The sequence below is a fragment of the Centroberyx gerrardi genome, chromosome 9 (assembly GCF_048128805.1).
Source record: "Centroberyx gerrardi isolate f3 chromosome 9, fCenGer3.hap1.cur.20231027, whole genome shotgun sequence".
In the NCBI taxonomy this organism is placed as follows: domain Eukaryota; kingdom Metazoa; phylum Chordata; class Actinopteri; order Beryciformes; family Berycidae; genus Centroberyx; species Centroberyx gerrardi.
Genome location: NC_136005.1, coordinates 7,136,514 through 7,155,939, shown reverse-complemented (window position 1 = coordinate 7,155,939; position 19,426 = coordinate 7,136,514). Strand labels below are relative to the sequence as shown.

At 39.7% G+C, this 19,426-nt stretch overlaps 1 protein-coding gene across 2 annotated transcripts; it reads right to left on the bottom strand.

The window, feature by feature from the left end:
• Positions 1-510: 510 nt before the first annotated feature.
• Positions 511-13,674, bottom strand: cth (cystathionase (cystathionine gamma-lyase)). Of its 2 annotated transcripts, none has more exons than XM_078285456.1 (12): positions 13,422-13,674; positions 12,984-13,065; positions 12,748-12,843; positions 12,427-12,536; positions 11,464-11,598; positions 11,258-11,315; positions 10,992-11,069; positions 9,780-9,932; positions 8,455-8,576; positions 6,591-6,643; positions 5,683-5,821; positions 511-2,183 (listed from the first exon to the last, which is right to left on the bottom strand). In XM_078285456.1, the coding sequence occupies exons 1-12, from the start codon at positions 13,590-13,592 to the stop codon at positions 2,166-2,168; spliced, it is 1,215 nt and encodes a 404-aa protein (XP_078141582.1). In that variant the 5' UTR covers positions 13,593-13,674; the 3' UTR covers positions 511-2,165. The 2 variants fall into 2 exon arrangements, with proteins under 2 accessions (XP_078141582.1, XP_078141581.1); XM_078285455.1 differs by lacking the exon at positions 511-2,183 and adding an exon at positions 3,109-3,542.
• Between the last annotated feature and the right edge of the window lie 5,752 nt (positions 13,675-19,426).

Genomic DNA, 19,426 nt, shown 5'->3' with positions numbered 1-19,426 from the left:
TGTATTGAATGAAGATGTTTTCTAGGGAAGTCTAACCAGACAGTCGGTGACGCGAGATCCCACCGGATGTGTCAAGGCTGGATGTGCCGGGAAGCAGAAGAAAGCAGAGCTGAATGCGTAATCCCCTTCACCACAGGAGCACCTCTACTTTTAAATGCATCGCCACCTCCTGCCCTTCCCATCCTGACCCCCCCCATTTCCCCCCGATTTCTTTTCTAAACGCATTTCGGCTGGACCTGCCAGCTTGTGTAAAGTCCTGTGAAGTATTATGGCGGTTGCTAAATTAACACTTCCAACTTCAGCTTGCCAAATTCGAACTGATTTAACAAAGCGCTGAGGCTACGAGTAGCGCTTTCCTAAAGAGAGAGAATGGCTCCTTTGCAAGCTAGCATGCCAAAACTCCTCAGAGATGTAAAATCCATTACATGGTTGTAGGTGACAGGAAATTAAAAATCGCACTGAACCAAATACTTAGGGATGAGAATTAGTCTTCTACACAGAACTAAAATTCGTCCATCTCCTTAAGGAAATGTTATTGATGGTTTGGTCATTAGGACTCTGACTGGCTCATTTGACCCATCTTAAGCTATCTATCAACTGGAGTCCCTGTGTGCAGCCTAGCACTATCCGGGCTAAATTGAATGTGGCATATTGACTTGCCATGGTTACTGAAGCTGCACTCACAATTACAGTGCGTGTGTTTGTACAGGGGACGGTTCAGAGGAAGTGAGAGACACAGAGACTTGTACTGCAAACTGATTTTAATGGATTTGGTGGTCACATAAATGACATTGATCAAGAATGGTCTCTCCCAAATGAAGCGTATACTTGAGCAGTTATGCGATGTGTGACTGAGAACAAACAGAGTGAGAGAGCGTCCAAGTAAAAACCCCTTTTTCTCACCACAGATTAAAAAAAAAAAAAACCCTGGCTTTACTGAACGTCCTGAGCTGGGAGAAATGTTGTTTTTGTCATTAACCCAAGGGTTTTTTAACCCTGTAACAGCCCTCAGTTATGTTACTTCAAAAACCTCACAACACTATTCATTGCCAGGAAAATCTGCTTCAAAAAAAAAAAAAGGCGAGAGCAAGCCTGTACCAGACGCTCCCTCAATGTCCTGATTAGACTAACTTGGGGAATTTGCTTCCCCTCCTTCCCTTTTCTAGGCATACACTTGATGAAGCGTAAGATTGAGTTCTAGTCAAATAAAACTGGTATCCAATTACTTACTTTTGCCTCTGCAACTAAATTAATGAAACGCTGTGAGCAGATTGTGTGAGTGAGAGATGAGTTGGAAAGAGGGCAGCTTCCTGGTGCGACATTCAGCCCTGCAAGCCCATCCCATGATGCAATGCTTCTGAACGGCCTCTGAAATCTCTGAGCAGATGTTGGCAGCCAAGATGGAGAGAGAGAGAGAGACAAGATTTCTGACAGTAGGTGGCTATGTGAGCTCAGTCTCTATAATGTTATAATGAGTCTCCTTACACCAGTGGTATGCTCATAAATATTCATGACTGTGGGCGGTCCTTCAAGTCAACGTGGGTTGCGATTGTTTTTTCTGCCAAGTCAGTAATCAGCGCAAAACAAACAATTACAATTAAGTGGATGGGGAGAAATTCATAAATACTCACATTTAAGTTTACATATCATAGACTTAAACGTGATCAGCTGTCTTTTTATGCATTATTTGTTGATCTTTGGACCTTTTGCACTGCAGGATGGGTAATGACATCAGACCAGGATGCTGCCATCTTAAGACATATACGGTTTTGCTCATACCAGTTTTGATTGAATAGGACCTTCTATCACTTTGCCCCATCAAAGCCCTCCAAACATAACGAAAAGTCAAACAAAAAACACAAACATGAAAACAAAGCAAAAAGGTACCATAAGATAAATAGAAGATTACAAATCATGTTTGTCTAGTAAAATCAGCATTAAAAAGAAACGTATGTAAAAATGATGTTAATTATTTATATATATGATATAATTATTTTTTCCTTTTTTTTTTTTTTAAGAGCAGGTTGTTCCCTGATAGGTAAATCTACACTGTTTATGTGCTGAATTGAGGTACCATCTGTTGATCTGCAAAGCTCCAGTACCTCCCGTCTTCGTCACGTCTTCGTCTGATTCCACAGCCGCCTCAGTGACGCCCTGAAGACATTTTACTGCTTCTTTGGATACTGTTCAAAGAAAAAAGGGGAAAAGAAAAAAAATTGGCAAACGAAATCGATATTCAATCCAATCCACATGCAGGAAGCAACAGAGATGACAACCCAAATCTACAGTCAAATCAACATGGCGGCTTTCCAAAATGACAGCACGCATTTTCTTGGAGCGAGGGGAAAGGAGCACAGTCAGTATCATCACTCCTCCTCATGGCGGCTGAAGCCTGATCAGCTGAGGCAGGACCCGTGCCAAAAGTCTGAGACGGAGGCGGGCCAAAGGCAGTTTAGCAGAAGGCCTAACGCAGAGGAAAAGGCTCAGTAAAACACCCCAGAATTTGCACCTTCAGCTATAACATCCTAGATGGCACCTAACCTTTGGGGGAGTTCTAAATGATTGATCTGGTCCAAGTTTGTGATTCAAAAGGATGAGGATGCTTGATCGGAAATCTGACCTGCCGCCGTATCTAATTAAGCGCTTCACCCATCAGAGATGCCTTTTCCTGGGACCACAGACAGTTATTAGAGATATCTGTCTCCATTTAGTTTCCATTTGCTACAGATGGGCAGCAGAGCACTTCAGTAACATTATGTGTATCCTGAGGAGAGGAGCTGCAAGCCATATACTGTTGCATCATGTGGGAAAGTCAATATCCCCTGCTAGCAATGCAATGGTAGGTGAATTGGAGGTGATGCATCCAAACCAGCACACTCAAGCTCAATTAGCACTAATTATTGCCCATATGTTTTGATCCAACTTGCATCTTCGTCAGGTAAAATGGCGTTAAATGAGCCATCACCTGCTGGTCATTTAGTTCATTTTTAATGTTGTTTTGTTCCTGTATTTGATGTGCACAAGAATAGAAAAATATACAGGAAAATTGTTAGGCTTGACCCGATTAGCGGCTGGATTCACAGCAAAAGAGGCGGTGGTACGGTGCAACCAAAGGTGTTTATTCACCCACAAAAATGACATAACAAGACAAAAATGACACTAAGTTGCAAAAAATGAGAGCATGGCTATGAGCAGCTCTCCAGGGTCCTACCAATAGCTGAGGCAGATGAACACTGGCAGCCTTTTATACTCTGCCTCAGGTAATTAACCTGGATGCTACCAACTATAGGGGTCACTTGCATAACATTCAACAATACAATACACTGCCCCCTTTAACCTACCAGTCTACATATCTATCCGATACATACAGTCAAATTGATGTTGCTCTCAAACAATAAATACTGCAACATATAAACAATATACATTTGAGTTCAAACACCCACATAACACACAACACCCCCTCTGCTATCCCATCACATGGTCCCTCCCGGAACTATATATAGGTGCTCGGACACCCCGGGGAACTCTTTTGCCCGAACACCCTGGAACACAGACAAGACAGCACAGGTAAGTGATTGCATGAACCAACAATTAAAACCCTTACATTGCACCACTGTAGTATTGCACTTAGAAATATATATTTCACTTAAGGTATTGCACTTAGAAATATTGCACTTGCCCATACCAAATCATGATATTCAACCAAACAATGAAAACCCATTTCATGTCAGGTTGAGTACTGAACATTTGTTTGTTTCCTTCAGGTGGAGCTTCAATCCTTGACCATGCTGAGTAACTGCTCCAGCAGGACAAGATAAAATAACTCACACAAACAAACTTAAAATGTTTAGTAAAATATATATTCAATAAAATACTTTAAATCATGACTCTGTTTGCAATTATTAATGCTGTGCAAATATTACTGTGCAAACTATGCTGTGCAAACCATTTAATAAATCAAAGTGTACAATACAAATGTGCAAATAGTGCAAAGGATTAGTAACGAAGTGTGCCTTCGTTACAAAAATCCAATCCAAAAACTTTCCAATCTGAACAAAAAAAATAAAAAAAAGATTCAAGCAATCAAAATCTCCTTCTCATATAGGTGTGATAAAACTTCAGCTGTCTAGACTAGTCATGCCAGGGCTGAGAGAGAAAACAGAGAGAAATAATAAAATCTCAGAGGTCTAGACCAGCCATTCTCAGAGAGAGAGAGAGAGCGAGAGCGAGAGCGAGAGAGAGAGAGAGAGAGAGAGAGAGAGAGAGAGAGAGCAGATGTCTGGACTAGCCACGCCAGAACTGAGGGGAAAAGATGCTCAGCAATATATAGTGATGAGAAAAGCTGAAACGGAGCAGCGAACTTGAAGAAAGTCGATTCTGGGAACACTGTGGCACTCCTTCTGAGCCAACTATGTCTCATAAAGCAGAAATAGTTTGCATTTTTTTCCAAGGCAAAGCACCAAGCAAGTGCATAAACCCTAATAAATCAACTTTCGCTAAAAATATAAAAGACAGAGAGTGTGTACGTGTGAATCCATGACGATTTTTCACATAACAATAGACTGAATATTGACTATGTGAGATTACATATAAACAATACAAACTGTCATGGATATGCTGAGCAAGTGCAAATGCAGCAATATCCCCAATGGCCCATGCTGTGAGGGATATGGCCCCAGTCAACAGCAGACCTACAGAATCCTCTTTCCACCCCACAAGAAATCAAGATGCATGGTGAATCCGGCCATGCAGCGGGGGGAGAGAGAGGGTTTATGGGACGGGTAGATACGGCACGGCCCTCCTGGGAGTGCACAGCGTGAAACCACTGCGTGCCTAACTCAATCCCGGTCTGCAATCCTTCCTGGCCTGGCGCACTCCATACAAAATGTTCCCGAGGTAATTGCCACTTCTTGACCGGGCCCCTATTTGTCTTCATTTGACAGACACACCTCATGCTGCACTGTGCAGACCGAAAAAAAAAATCCCCAAATAAAAAAAAAGGTTAGAGTTAAGGAACACGCTTTCAAAGAAATATGCCTTGTGGAAGTAAAGAGGTGGCAGGTTGGGAACAATAACTTTAACCCCAAGAGTTTATTCATTTACTTGTTTGCTATCCATTTGATCATCCATTCTAATTGTTGTGCAAATAAAAAAAACTCACCTGGAAACTTGAGAGCATGAGTAAATATTTGAAAGATTAACCTCAAGAGTGGGGTCATGAGTCACGTGACATCCCACACTGCTCAAAGATTAGATGTAACCTTGGACTGGTAGAGTACAGAGACATGGCCGTATTTATGCTCCGATTAATGATTAGCAGGCCAGACGTTCGCTGTCTGGGCCTTTCAGCTTTAAAGCTGTAAAGCTCAGGGTGTAAAATGAGTTGTGGTGGAGTAGTGGGATTGCAGTGCACTTAAAGACCCCATGAGATGGCATCTTTACTTCCTCGATTTGATGCATTTCTTGTTGAAACAGGATGTTGGGGCGGGACATAACAGTGAGGGATCATTCAAAAGTCTAAACCAATGGAATATGAGTCAGGGAGAGAAAGGCAATGTTAAATCTAATCTCCCAAAAACTTGGTGTGTAGTTTCTTACGGCTGGATTCTGGATGATAACAAGCCATATCTATTGCTGGTGAAGAACTGCCTGGTGATCCTCAGTGGGATGTGTGGTACTCACAGCGGCTGTCAGTGCCTGCTCCAGGTCCTCAATGATGTCCGCCTCATCCTCCAGGCCCACAGAGAGTCGAATCAGCGTGTCACTGATCCCCAGGATACCCCTCTCTTTTTCTGGCACTGATGCATGGGTCATCACTGCCCTAAAGTATCAAAGCAGGCAGCGCAACTTAGATATTAGTGTTATATAGCCATAACAAGAACAACTTGATGCCTTTTTGCTTGCATGTCTTGATTAAAGTCAGTTTGTGAAACGCTGAATAAAGTCCTCCTCAGTGAGAGTAGGGTTTCCTCTTGATCGCTGCTGCCCCCTTGTGGTGCTCTTCATTAGTGCAGCTCAGAGAAACTCCCCATTTCCACTTAGACAATTTTGCATGTGAAATTGTGTTTATTAGAGTAAAACAGAGCTGGCATTGTTTGAAATTTACGCCGGTTCTGATAACTTTTATTTTCTGCAACTTTTTTTTTCTACCTCTCTTTGCTGAATGAAAGTAAAGTTTCTAAAAAGTTTTATAAATTTGCATTTGAATGTATCTGCCTTTGTATAACTTGATTGAACTTATACTACTTTCTTGTTTGAATTTAATACATTACTTTGCCATGTTGGTTTTGGACTGTTTTGTCAAAGGCTTTGTGTAGACAATAAATCTTAAGTATTGCTTGATTTGTTGTTTCCTATATTTGTAAATGTTCTTTACAAATGAAATTCTTATTTCATAAAGCAATATATAATTTTCTTAGAAATGTTTTTACATGCCATCTGCTTTCCTAAACAGAATCTGACCAAGTTTAACAGACTTCCTGTACACAAACGACCATAACGACCTGTTATAGAATAAAGAATGTAGAAATGATGACTCATCATTGCATCAGCCTAACGTTCATGTAAGGGGCGTCTCTAGGGATACTTACGGATGTTCTGCTAAACTTTCATAACCTCCAAGGCTCTCAGCAATTGCAAACACCTGAAATCAAAAGACAACAGGAATCATGAGCTGATTGAGTAGTGCAGTACACACATAATAAGCACATCAAGTCAAGAATCACAATCATTGGCTACAGATGAGACTAATTACAACTACTCAAGCCGCTAAATTTTGTGGTTTGGTTAAGTTTACATTTTTAGACTTACTAATGGAGGGTACATGGAGGTCCGTCATTTACAGTAAAATACAGTCAATCTGGACTTCTCAAGACAATGTGAGCCTCTCATAAATAATACAACAGTGTTGACAGGATAAAAAAAAAACTAAAAAAAAAAACTTCAGGCTGATGGTGACGCATCGAATTATGTTCAAGGATCATGACGAAATAGGATTTTGTGCATGTTGAAAAATCTTCCCTCACTAACAAATGGATTACCTTGCTTGAAAGTAACTATGTGCTTAAGTACTCTTTGTGAGCTAGTTTTACTTGAGTATTCTCTACCTAAGGACTAAAATGTGAGCTAGTTTTACTTATGTATTCTCTACCTAAATACTACAATTTTTAGCTGAAGTAGCAGTAGGCTACCTGTACTTGAGTTGATTTAAAAGATCCTGTTTTAAAAGTATGGAAATGTACCTATTCTAAACAATATTCCCATATGCTCACTTACGGTGTAAATATGGGTCAAAGGTCACATATTAAGGGCCTAAAGCTCAAGAATACTGAGCTTCACCATTATAAGTTAAAAGTAAACTGGGGCGCCCCGGTGGCTCACCGAGTAGCGCGTGTACCATATAAGGCTCAGTCCTTCCCGCAGCGGTCGTTTGCTGCATGTCCTCCCCTCTCTCTCCCATACCTTCCTGTCTCTCTCTCACACTATCTCTGTCAATAAAGCATAAAATTCCTAAAAAAAGTAAACTAAAAGTAACATCTTGTGTGTTTCTCACAGTACTGAGAGCCTGGAATGTTCAAATCTCATAGATAACACTGACCAAGTGGCCTTGACAAAATACTAACTTGTTGCCTTCTAGAAGAACGAGGTCACCTCTTGTTACACATCTCCTTAAAGTGCTCCAACTATAATTATCATTGGTTGTTCAGTCTTGTTCATATGACCTTATACCTTTTGACCAATTGCTTTATCATATTCTATCTGTATGAACATAATCATGAATATTCAACACTATAGAACTCTGTGTAATCACCCAGATTTTGAGTCCCTTGGCTCCCAACCTGCAGACTGAATAAACTGTCAAACTGCTTCTCATTTCTTCCACTAGGCTAAAAGCCAACATCCATTCACCTCCACATCCTCTTGCTTGCAACAGAACTTTCTGGACGTAATGATTTATTAATGGACTTCTAAAATCAATTTTTGGAGCACATTTTAAAAAGGAGAAAATAATTATTATTATGGGCGATGTAGGTTTTGTTGAGCATGCTCTTCTTCAGCAGCACCCCGCATTACTTATAATTCACACCAGTCTACTCAGTCAAAACTAGCTTTAAGGCACCATGACATGGCATCTTACTTCCTTAATTTGATGTGTTTTATGTTGAAACAGGATGTTGGGGTGAGGCATAACGATCATTCAAAAGTGTGAAACAATGGGAGATCAGTTAGGGAGAGAAGGGCAGTTTGATTTGATGGGAGGGGCGGAGGGGCCTCCTGGTTAGGCATGATGTCACCATTAAAGATACACTGTTTTCCAGGTACAGTCCAAGTACAGGTGATGCATTTTTTTTCATTATTAAATTCATGAGCGGGCCTTAAGCTACCGCCACCCACTTGATAAACATGAAACCGAAAACTAAACAAAACCAAATAAAACCTCCCAAGTCAAATCACCTTGAGCGTGCTGAGGAAGGTGGTGGCGTGCTCCAGTTTTCCCTTGATGTAGAAGGTGATCATCCCCGGGCATCCGGTGCACTGTCGCTTCATCAGCTCATGCTGGGGGTGAGAGGGCAGGCCTGCATCAAGGGAGGGAAAAAATAAAAAAGAATAATAAATAAATTATGAGCTTAGAATTATACGGTTCCATCTGTCTTCAGGATAGTTCTGTGATACTGAGCTTCAAAGTTTTCAGCATCCATTAAGTTAAATGGAGATGGGAGCTTTTGTTCTAGAAATGACTCAAAATCTTATAATTGCCAGTTATAGTGAATTCAACTAACAAAAAGGAGAGAGAAGTAACTGGAGATGTAGGTTCATGTTGTTTGGAGTGCAGAGCAGGTTTGTGCAGGTTCTACCACATTTTGTTAATTTGGTTGTGTCATCTATGTAGTGGTACACATTCGATTTTAAGGGTTCTGTGAGTTTCTTTTTGAAAGTGCTGAAGGGTGTGTTCATACCAAGCATGTTCTGAATGGTTTATTCAACTCTGGAGCATTTACTTACTCATTTGGCCAGGTGAGAACAATGCCGTTTGAACTCTGTTGGCACTAAAGATGAGATGCCTGAAAATACAGGTTCCCACACGTTTCCCAGCAACCTGGGTGTGGTGTGCGTTAGGAGTGAGAACGTAATCTGACCCAACCACAGGAAAATACCCGAAATGGCATTGATGATGTTTTATGGGTATAAGGAGACGAATGTTGATATCTGATAGTCAGCAGCTCCTCATGCTTGGAAAGCCTAGTGTAACAAAATTAAATGAGGGCAAGCCGCAGTCTGGACTGATGCTCATATTCTGCTGTTTCTTCATGTGTTCTTTACTTGTATGAACACCACAGAAGGTTAATTACGGTGAAGAGTGCGTCAAAAGTCTGTCACGCTAAAGATACAGGGACTGGAATCAGATTTGTTTTGATCCCCCCCCCGCAAAATCTCTAACCTTGCAGGATGACTGGTTATGAAAAATGCAACAAAGTAAACTTTTCTACCATGATTCAGACCAAATGAAACGACTCAGACCTCTGAGTGTTTCATGAAATGTGACATTGTGCTTCATGCCATGAAACTAAATAGCGACTTCAGGAATCCCGTTGCTTGTAGAGCATTTCACTGTTCCAGTAAGTTTGCTCTACCTAGTGTAAGGTACAAGAGTTTGTATCACTATGTAATACTGAGTAACAATAGTCTTGTATCATAACTGGTATGATAGGAGTAATGAATAACTATATAACCAACACATTTAATGTTGATAACGCCACGCTCCACCCCTGGGAGGTCACCTGGGAAGATGACACGGTCCACCCTGGGGTCCGACTCCAGGAACTTGGCGGCGGCCATGGCGTTCTTGAAGTGCTGCTCCATCCTCAGGTGTAGCGTCTTCAGCCCGCGGTTACACAGGTAGCAGTCAAAGGGAGACGGCACGGCACCCAGGGCTGAACCAGGGCGAGATCACATGAAGAAGGGTTACAAAGCCTCGCAAAAACCCAGATCAGGCGTACAACAATGGCAAACATAGACAAAGACTCCTTTCTGAAAGGGTTTAGGACTGGGTGCAGAAGCTTGGCCTCAGGAGCATGTTTTGGGTGTTTGATGAGCGAATGTAGGTCAGGTTGAAATAACTGCTCCACTGAATAAGTGCAGCAGAACAAGACATTGGGGGAATGTCTGACACGCAGCATTTCTAAAATCTCTACGCTTCATTTCAGTTGTACGAGATAAAGGTTTACTCGTTATGTCTTTTGTTATCCTTGGATGTATGCGATTGTTTTATTGTGCCTGGCCCTATAGGTAGCAGGTTTAAAACTTCACTGATGACACCTAGACATTGACCTTTGACATGTGGCCTATACTCTGACCGGTCTAACGCTGCGTTCACATCATATCGGAAGAACAAGACGACATCACATTGCTACAACTTTGAAGCGTTCACATGTTCAACTCCCACATCCAAAATCATTTTTATTCAGGAATTTAGCTTTTCTTAAGTAGAGTTGATTGTATTAGTGGGAACTTAATGGATAATTTTGATTTTTATTCCAATGAACTGCCAACATCGGTGGATTCGCTACCATGTTTGCCGCCTGTGTTGAGGTGTTGACACACTTCGACAATTCATGACGCCAAGTGGGAAATATCTTGCCTGGTCCTAGCCAGACTCTTTGACCCAAAGACCTACAGCTGGATGGGAGGTCTAGTTCCAGGAGACATCGAAGCCTACCACAAATTCCCATATCCTACTTGTATTTACCACTAAGAGGCTGATGTGAACGTTTTTTCCCCAGACAGAAGCTTATATTTACAGTAAATCTGATGGTGTGAATGCGGCATGAGTCCATTAAGGTTGCCATTTTAGAAAGGTATTTAAGATCCATTGTCTTTGTAGTGTAACCTGATGAAGGCTTTTTGCCAAAACGTACTGGTTTTTATGTATCAAAAGATTTTTTTTAGAACATTCAGCAGACTCCAAGAGTAACTCAATTTCTTCTACTCACCGTTCTGTAGAAATTTCAGTCGCTCATACAGATCCTCCCGGTTCACAGAGACCAGGCCCATGACCACGTCGCTGTGACCTGCAGATTAAACGAGAGGAATAAGACTAAGGTTCGCATTTTATCAAGTCCAAATTAAAAGTACATCTTAGTGGAGCAGGAAAAGAATGTTTTTGTGCGTACCTACTTGTTACTATGGCTGCCATTTTATCAAGTCCAAATTAAAAATGTATTTTAGCAAACATTCATGTATGCATGTGTGTACCCACCATTCATGTACTTGGTGGCTGAATACATGCAGATGTCAGCTCCCAAAGCCAAGGGGCGCTAGAGACACAGGAGCAAACATGGGCTGATCAACAGACATCTTTCCACATGAACGGGAATGTAATTACAGGAAGTGGTTAAATTGGTTTTAAGAGAGCGTGCATTGCAACATTCTCTAACACACACACACACACACACACACACACACCTGGAAATAGGCAGACATGAAGGTGTTGTCCACTACCACCACTATGTCCTTGTTGTGTTTGTGGACCAACTCAGCACAGGTCTTGATGTCTACAACTTTCATGGTGGGGTTGGTGGGAGTTTCAATCCACACCAGCTACAAAAGGAAAAATGAGAGCATGTCATTAAAATTAAACACCTTGTTCAGAAACCTGTTTGTTGGAGGCAAAGACTTGTAGCTTTGGAGTTGAGGTCTGGGGTTGCGCAACGCTGGCTCAGAACCAAAATGAAAAAAAAAAAAAGGGGGTGAAATAAGGAGAGCTGTCTGCATGTCAATTCAACACGTTAGTTGTTTGCTTCTATCACAGCCATTACCTCATGACTTGGACTCAACAAGATCAAAAGAGTCATTAAAGTGTTGATGCACTGGATGCACTTTTGCACAAATGGCAAGGAAACCCAAGTAAGAATGCCAAGGTTGGTAGGAGCAGAGAAATTGGGCTGCAAGAGGCAACTTTAACTTTTGTTTTGTTTTCACTAAACTTTTGTTAAACATTTATTTAACCAGATAATAATCTTTCAAAAATCTTTCTAAAAAGGAGGCATTAAGTGGCACTAATAACAAACAGAAAAGTTGGAGACAAACAACAGTTTCAGTGGAATCTTATGTGATATGATGATATTGTGATATCAAGATACACAATTCTGTTGTCTAAACAGATAATAACAATTACATTTTATTTAAAAACTGAGGTATAACACATTTTAAAGAATATCATTTGACATTTTTTTGAAGTTTTGTTTGACATCACCCATAACATTACCATGCAGTTCAATGCCATGAACACCAATTTGATCATTAAACATGTTATTTTGCATATAGCCACATGTAATAGGCCCCTATACACCGATACCGAAAATATCCTTACGATTATCGTGATATTGATTCCAACCGTATCGTCTACCGCACATTTCCCAGCCTTACCTTAGTATTGGGCTTGAGAACAGCCTTGAGCAACTCCGGTTTCGTACAATCAACCAAAGTCACTTCCAGTCCAAATGGAGCAGCGACCCTTTGAAAGTAGCGATTTGTGCCTAGTGATAAAAAGTGTCATTAAAATTTTGCCCCCTCAGTTTAGGCTATATATCCATTTTTTGGGGGGGGGAAACATGCTTGCAAAAATTCAGTCAATATTTCAAAAACACAGATGATTCAATCCACAGTGTATTTTACTTTTATTTAATTTCGGAACGAATCATAGTTTTTTTTACACAAGTCTCAAAGCTACATCAGGCCATCTCTTACCTCCATACACATCATCCATGCAGATGATACCGTCGCCAGCCTTGAGCATGTGGGTGATAGTCATTGTTGCTGCCAGTCCTGAGGCGAGAGCAAGGCCTGCAGGGAGACGCGGTTAATGATACATCCAGAGACAATACATAAGTCACTGTGCCCTCATGCGAGAGTCAAATGCCTGACGAAACTGACAGTGATCTCTGTCTGCATTTATCGCTATTCATCATGCGTGCCTTACTTACAGTGCTTTGCCCCATCCAGAGCTGCCACAGCCTTCTCAAGACAGTTTCTTGTGGGGTTTCCACTCCGACTGTATTCAAAACCCTACAGAGTAATATCAGCACACCATCAGTAGCGAAAATCCATGAATTATTTAATAACAGATTATGTTCCAACGACCAGGGAATTGTCATATCGTCAATAAGGAGCTGTTATAGAAAGCAGCTGGTCATCATTTTGTTTTGATGTCCAGCAGGACTAGAACACCGAAAACGCCTTTATGCTTCGTTGTTTATTTGTCACCATTAAAATCCCCACTGGCTGATCTCTTAAAACGCTTCCTAACCGGAGGGAGGGGGGGAGGCTGCGGAGCAGCTGCTTTCACACTCGCGAGCTCCCGGCCAGGGGAAAAGCCCCATAAAATACCCGGGACAGACAGCGAGTGAATAGATCCTACTTACAGCATGGTTTCCAGGTCCGTACTGCTTGAACGTGGTAGAAAGGGAAATCGGAGGCACCACGGCCATTGATTTCCATTGCTCCGGCTCTTGACCGACGTGGATCGCCTCTGTAGCAAACGATTTAAACGCCGTCCGGAATCCGGCGAACAGGTCGTTGTGTTCTGAAGCCATGTGTTCCCCAAAATGCAGCCCAGGTCCCCCCGAGAAAGCAGGATGTGTATGTTTTACCGTTCAGTGATCTTGGTACGTGTGATTTAACAGAGAGGAGCGCTACGCTACTTGCGTTTGACCCAATCAGCGCTCATCTATAAGGAGTGGGGGGCGCTGATTGGTGGTTGAATAGGGGCGTTAAGACCCACGTGACCCCTGCTAGCGCACATGTTGTTTGCTTGCATTTAAAAAAAAAAAAAAAGCACTGATGCAATATACGTAGAATTTGAATCAGGTCGGGTACTGACAGGAAGGAGCCATTTCCTTCTTTTACTTGTCTTATTCTTATGATTTTATTCAAACCGTTACTTTGTTGGCCAAAAAAAGCATCACGACAAACACTGACTTTGCAGACCAGCAACATACTGTGCAACAATGTATAAAGTCAAAATCCACTCAAAGTCTTAAAATAGAGAACAAAGTAAAACATTTCTATATCAGCACTCCAAAAGCAATAGTCCAATATCAAACCAGCAGGTTTATAATCCAAACTACTAACTCCTGCTTCAGTCTTCCAGTGAGAGAGGGGCTGACATAGGATAGCCTACAGTTGATGAAGCCTACTGTTCTGACCAGTGGCTTTTACTAAATTTAAACGAGGACCTTCACAGTGAAACTATTTCCTGTCTGTACAAGTCTTTACCAAGGATAACAGAACCAAGAAATCTTTTCATAACGCCTCACAATATTTCCATTTTTGGTCCATAGGGGGAGCGAGAGCTCTGCTTCAGTCCCGCCGGCTCCTGCCAGGCTCTGCCTCTGTCTCATGAAACCAGTTCAACACAGTCACAAAACCTAACACTGGTGACCCCGGATAACTGCTTATTAACTGGCTCTGTCAAACCAGGATTTACCTATCAGCTATGAAAGAGGCGGAGTTTGTAACAAATAGCCAATCACATCCAGAGCAGTGTATTTAAACATGAGATAAGATGAAACCCCGTGGGGAAATTAGGTCACTGCAGCGGTAAAACTAATAGGCTATGATTCAGCGGGGAAAAGGAAATATTATACAAGCACACAACTAGAATATAAAAAGAAGTAAAATGGTAGAAAATAATAAAATAAGCGAACAATAAAAACAATACACTGTAAATAACTGTCGGATGATGTACACATATGCTGCCGACAATTTCAACACGTTAAGTAGATTGTAACAGTGGGTATGGGAAAGAGATGGATAACATCTGTGCCCAACTGTTCTAATGAATAAATATGTCAAATAGAATTAAATAAAGTAAATGAATATTCCCAGCCATAGGGCTAAAAAAAAAAATGGAACAAGTAAAGTAACACAAAGCAACAAGAAAAAAAGAGTAAAAGACAAAGATTATAAAAGGCCTTTATAAAAAGTAAAAAGTAAGTGATTTAAAAGATGATAGTGACTGAGTCAACAAAATCATCTTTAGAAAACTGACTGACTGTAAAATGGAATAATTTGTTTTTCTCGTAGTTTAGTCTGCTATCTAAGCATGGCACTTTGAATTGTACTGCTGGTGTTGTTTCTTTTTGTAAGATTACACTACACACAGAGACAGAGGACAACACACACACGCACACACACACACACACACACACACACACACACACGCACACAAAGTGATAATTTTGTATCAGTGCAGTTAGTGTACTTTGTTCAAATCTTCTATACTGAAAAAAAGAGAATGACAACTGCTTTGTACATGAGATGTTTCAAAAGGCAGAAATCTGGGCTGAGCAATTATCTGTGTTCCACTGGAAAAATAATCTGCTTCAGTATTGGGGGTTTTCATAACTTTTTAAGAACAGAATTTCACTCTGGTTCTAACATTTAAATAGTTTGTAATACACATAACAAATCAGGTCATTTAAAATGTACTCTGAGTAAAAGTTACTGAGTTACCTTTTAGAAAAGAGAATGTTAGATGTGATCTTTTCTGTGCAATTAAAAATAAAAGGACGAGAGTACAGAATCTGAACTACATTCTTTTAATTGGAAAAATGTGAAATTACAAAATAAATTGCACAAAGTAAAGCCAGATTACTCTTCTCTTCTTTGCTGTGAATGGCTTCACAATTTGTCAATTTGTCCAGTATCTGATGCTGTGTCCTCTGTAATACTGTAGATGTGATTTAAAATGTAGTGAAGTACACTACTTAAGATGTACTTAAGATGTACTTAATTAAAAGTAAAATTACTGACTTTAAAAAATACTCACGAAAGTAAAAGTAGGCTACACAAAAAAGCTACTCAATTACAGCAACTGGAGTAAATGTAATTAGTTACTTCCTCCCTTGAACATTTGCACACAGAGTAAAACAAGTTGATTGATATTGTAGGTGTATTTATTGACTCTTTTTGCCATTTTGTAGGCTACATTCTGCTTGTTGTTGCTTGTTATGATGATGACGATGACAATGATGACAGCAGCATATTTGCTAGTTGTCTCCTACTCAGGCAAAATATGTCCCCTTCTTCTTCTTCTTCTTGTCAGTTTTCAGTAGATTACATACAACGAGGTGTATTGCTGCCACCCACAGTTCATTAAAATATTGATTTTTTTTTATTGCATTACCAAAATTCAAACAGGCATTACAAGAAGTAATCACTACTTCTTCTTCTTCTTCTTCTTCTTGTCAGTTTTCAGTAGATTACATACAACGAGGTGTATTGCTGCCACCCACAGTTCATTAAAATATAGATTTTTTTTTTATTGCATTACCAAAATTCAAACAGGCATTACAAGAAGTAATCACTACTTCTTCTTCTTCTTCTTCTTCTTCTTCTTCTTGTCAGTTTTCAGTAGATTACATACGAGGTGTATTGCTGCCACCCACAGTTCATTAAAATATAGATTTTTTTTTTATTGCATCACCAAAATTCAAACAGGCATTACAAGAAGTAATCACTACTTCTTCTTCTTCTTCTTGTCAGTTTTCAGTAGATTACATACAACGAGGTGTATTGCTGCCACCCACAGTTCATTAAAATATAGATTTTTTTTTTATTGCATTACCAAAATTCAAACAGGCATTACAAGAAGTAATCACTACTTCTTCTTCTTCTTCTTCTTCTTCTTCTTGTCAGTTTTCAGTAGATTACATACAACGAGGTGTATTGCTGCCACCCACAGTTCATTAAAATATTGATTTTTTTTTTATTGCATCACCAAAATTCAAACAGGCATTACAAGAAGTAATCACTACTTCTTCTTCTTGTCAGTTTTCAGTAGATTACATACAACGAGGTGTATTGCTGCCACCCACAGTTCATTAAAATATAGATTTTTTTTTTATTGCATTACCAAAATTCAAACAGGCATTACAAGAAGTAATCACTACTTCTTCTTCTTCTTCTTCTTCTTCTTGTCAGTTTTCAGTAGATTACATACAACGAGGTGTATTGCTGCCACCCACAGTTCATTAAAATATTGATTTTTTTTTATTGCATCACCAAAATTCAAACAGGCATTACAAGAAGTAATCACTACAAACATATACACCTGAGCAGCAGATTTAAACAAAACATATAAGAACGTACACAAACACAAACACAAACAAATAAACAAAATCTACACAGACCACAGTCTCAGATAAAGTTCATACAAGGGGCTAAGTGTCTTCATATATCTTCATCATATTGTATAGCTTTAGGGCATAAATGATTAGACCCTCTGATACGGGCCTGTTAAGGACTAAAGACATTTCAGAAATTATGATTCTGGGACAGTTTTTGAGGATGGTTCTTCTGGAGCTGGAGGTCTGGATCCGGGAGAATGACCCCAAGAGTGCAGAGGAGGCTGCCCGTCCAGCGGAAGCCTTCATGTCAGCCAGGAAGGGGAGCAGGAGCGCCAGGACAGCAAGCTCACCAGACAGAGTAAAGTCCAGGGTGAGAGGGGTAGTCAAGCACAGGGTAGGAGTTTTCCTGTAGCACCAAGCAATTCACTCCTAGCAAGCCTCTACTAAAAAATCTACATCCAGGTCTAGGGAAGATGTTAGGTGCTACCAGCGCAATGAGATAGGTCACACTCAGTATACATATACATACATATAGATAAGCCAGCCAAGTCTAAAACTCAGAGGCGAAGGGACAAGTTTTTGGGTACAGCAAGAGGAAACATTGATTAGATTAAAGATTAGATTCAACTTTATTGTCATTGCACAGAGTACAAGTACTAATACAACGAAATGCAGTTTAGCATCTAACCAGAAGTGCAAAAGAAGCAGTGAAAGTGCAGTGCAATGTAATGTACATATATATAAATAAAATAAGCTATAAGGGTAGTATGAATGTGCTAAGATATATACAGTATGAACAGTATTAACAGTATCAATAGTATGAACAGTGGATATGAGTATGCAAGATATATGAATATGCAAGATGTATATAATAATATATATAGTATATTCAGTATGGTGTATATACAGTATGAACAGTATTAACAGAATGAACAGTATGAACAGAGTGGTATGAATACGTTAAGTATATAAATAGAATAAATTGTAAGGGGTAGTATGAGTGTGCTAAGATAAATAACAGTATAAATAACAGTATAAATAACAGATAAATAACAGTATGAACAGTATAGTATGAGTGTGCTAAGATAAATAACAGTATGAACAATATAAACAGTATGAACAGTGGATTTGAAATGCAAGATAGTTGAGGAGTCTTCCAAGATCTTGACATCCCACTGGACATAGGTGAACTGCAGCAAGTTGGCCAAACTTTGAAACGCTTGTTTGAGAAAGTATCAGAGGTTGAGGAAAAGAAGCATGGGACTGCAGGTTGTTTGGAGGACACTACATATGTTATCAAAAATGGCATTCTCTATCAGCACAAAGGAAAGGTCCTGAGTCCTTAGCATTACCACAAAGTGTCAGGCAGAAAGTCATGGGACTTGGTGATTCTGTTCCTTGGGCACGGTGCTTCACATTTCAGAAGTCTCGATTGCTAGTCGGTTTGCATGGCCAGGCATGTGCACACAGGTTTCACAGTTCTGTAGAACATGTGGGATGTCAGCTTACCGCAGGAAATTCTATCAGTTGTTAATAGTGAAGGGAATTAAGACCATTCCTTACCAAACAGACAGGTTGCTCTCATTGTGTGCACTGATTAATGTTGTTGACTTGGTGAATAAATGCCACAGTTTTGGCTCAGCAAATGTCTCTGCCTCCTCACTAAAACTCCAGCCGCTTATCGGTCATGCAAACACTCACTACTAAATGGTATGGAAGTTTAAAGTTAAGTTTAGAGGATGTGGTCATCTGTGTTTTATTTTTTAATATTGAGCAATACTACTACTACCACTACTACTACAAGTACTACTACTATTGCTAATAATAATTTCTATGTATGTTTCTATGCAAATTGTTAATTAATAAGACATGTTATTGTTATTGTTATTGTTATTAAGTTGTAGTATTGCTCAATAATAAAAATAAATCAGAAATAACTGCATCCTCTACAAATAATAATTGTATTATTAATAATCAATAATACATATTATTATTACTAGTAGTAGTAATAGTATTGCTCAGTAATATAGTAAAACACAGATATGATCACATCCTGTACAAATAATAATTTTATATTATTAATACTTATTAATTCTTCTTCTTATTATTATTATTATTATTATTATTATTATTATTATTAATAATAATATTTTTTTAAATTTATTTTTTATTGTTATTATCATTATTACTATTATACGTTTGAATACATCATGTCATAGCAGTTTGGATACCTTGTATCAAAGGAGTATTACAGCGATCATGACCGATTGTAACCTTTGCGAACTCTCGCGATACTG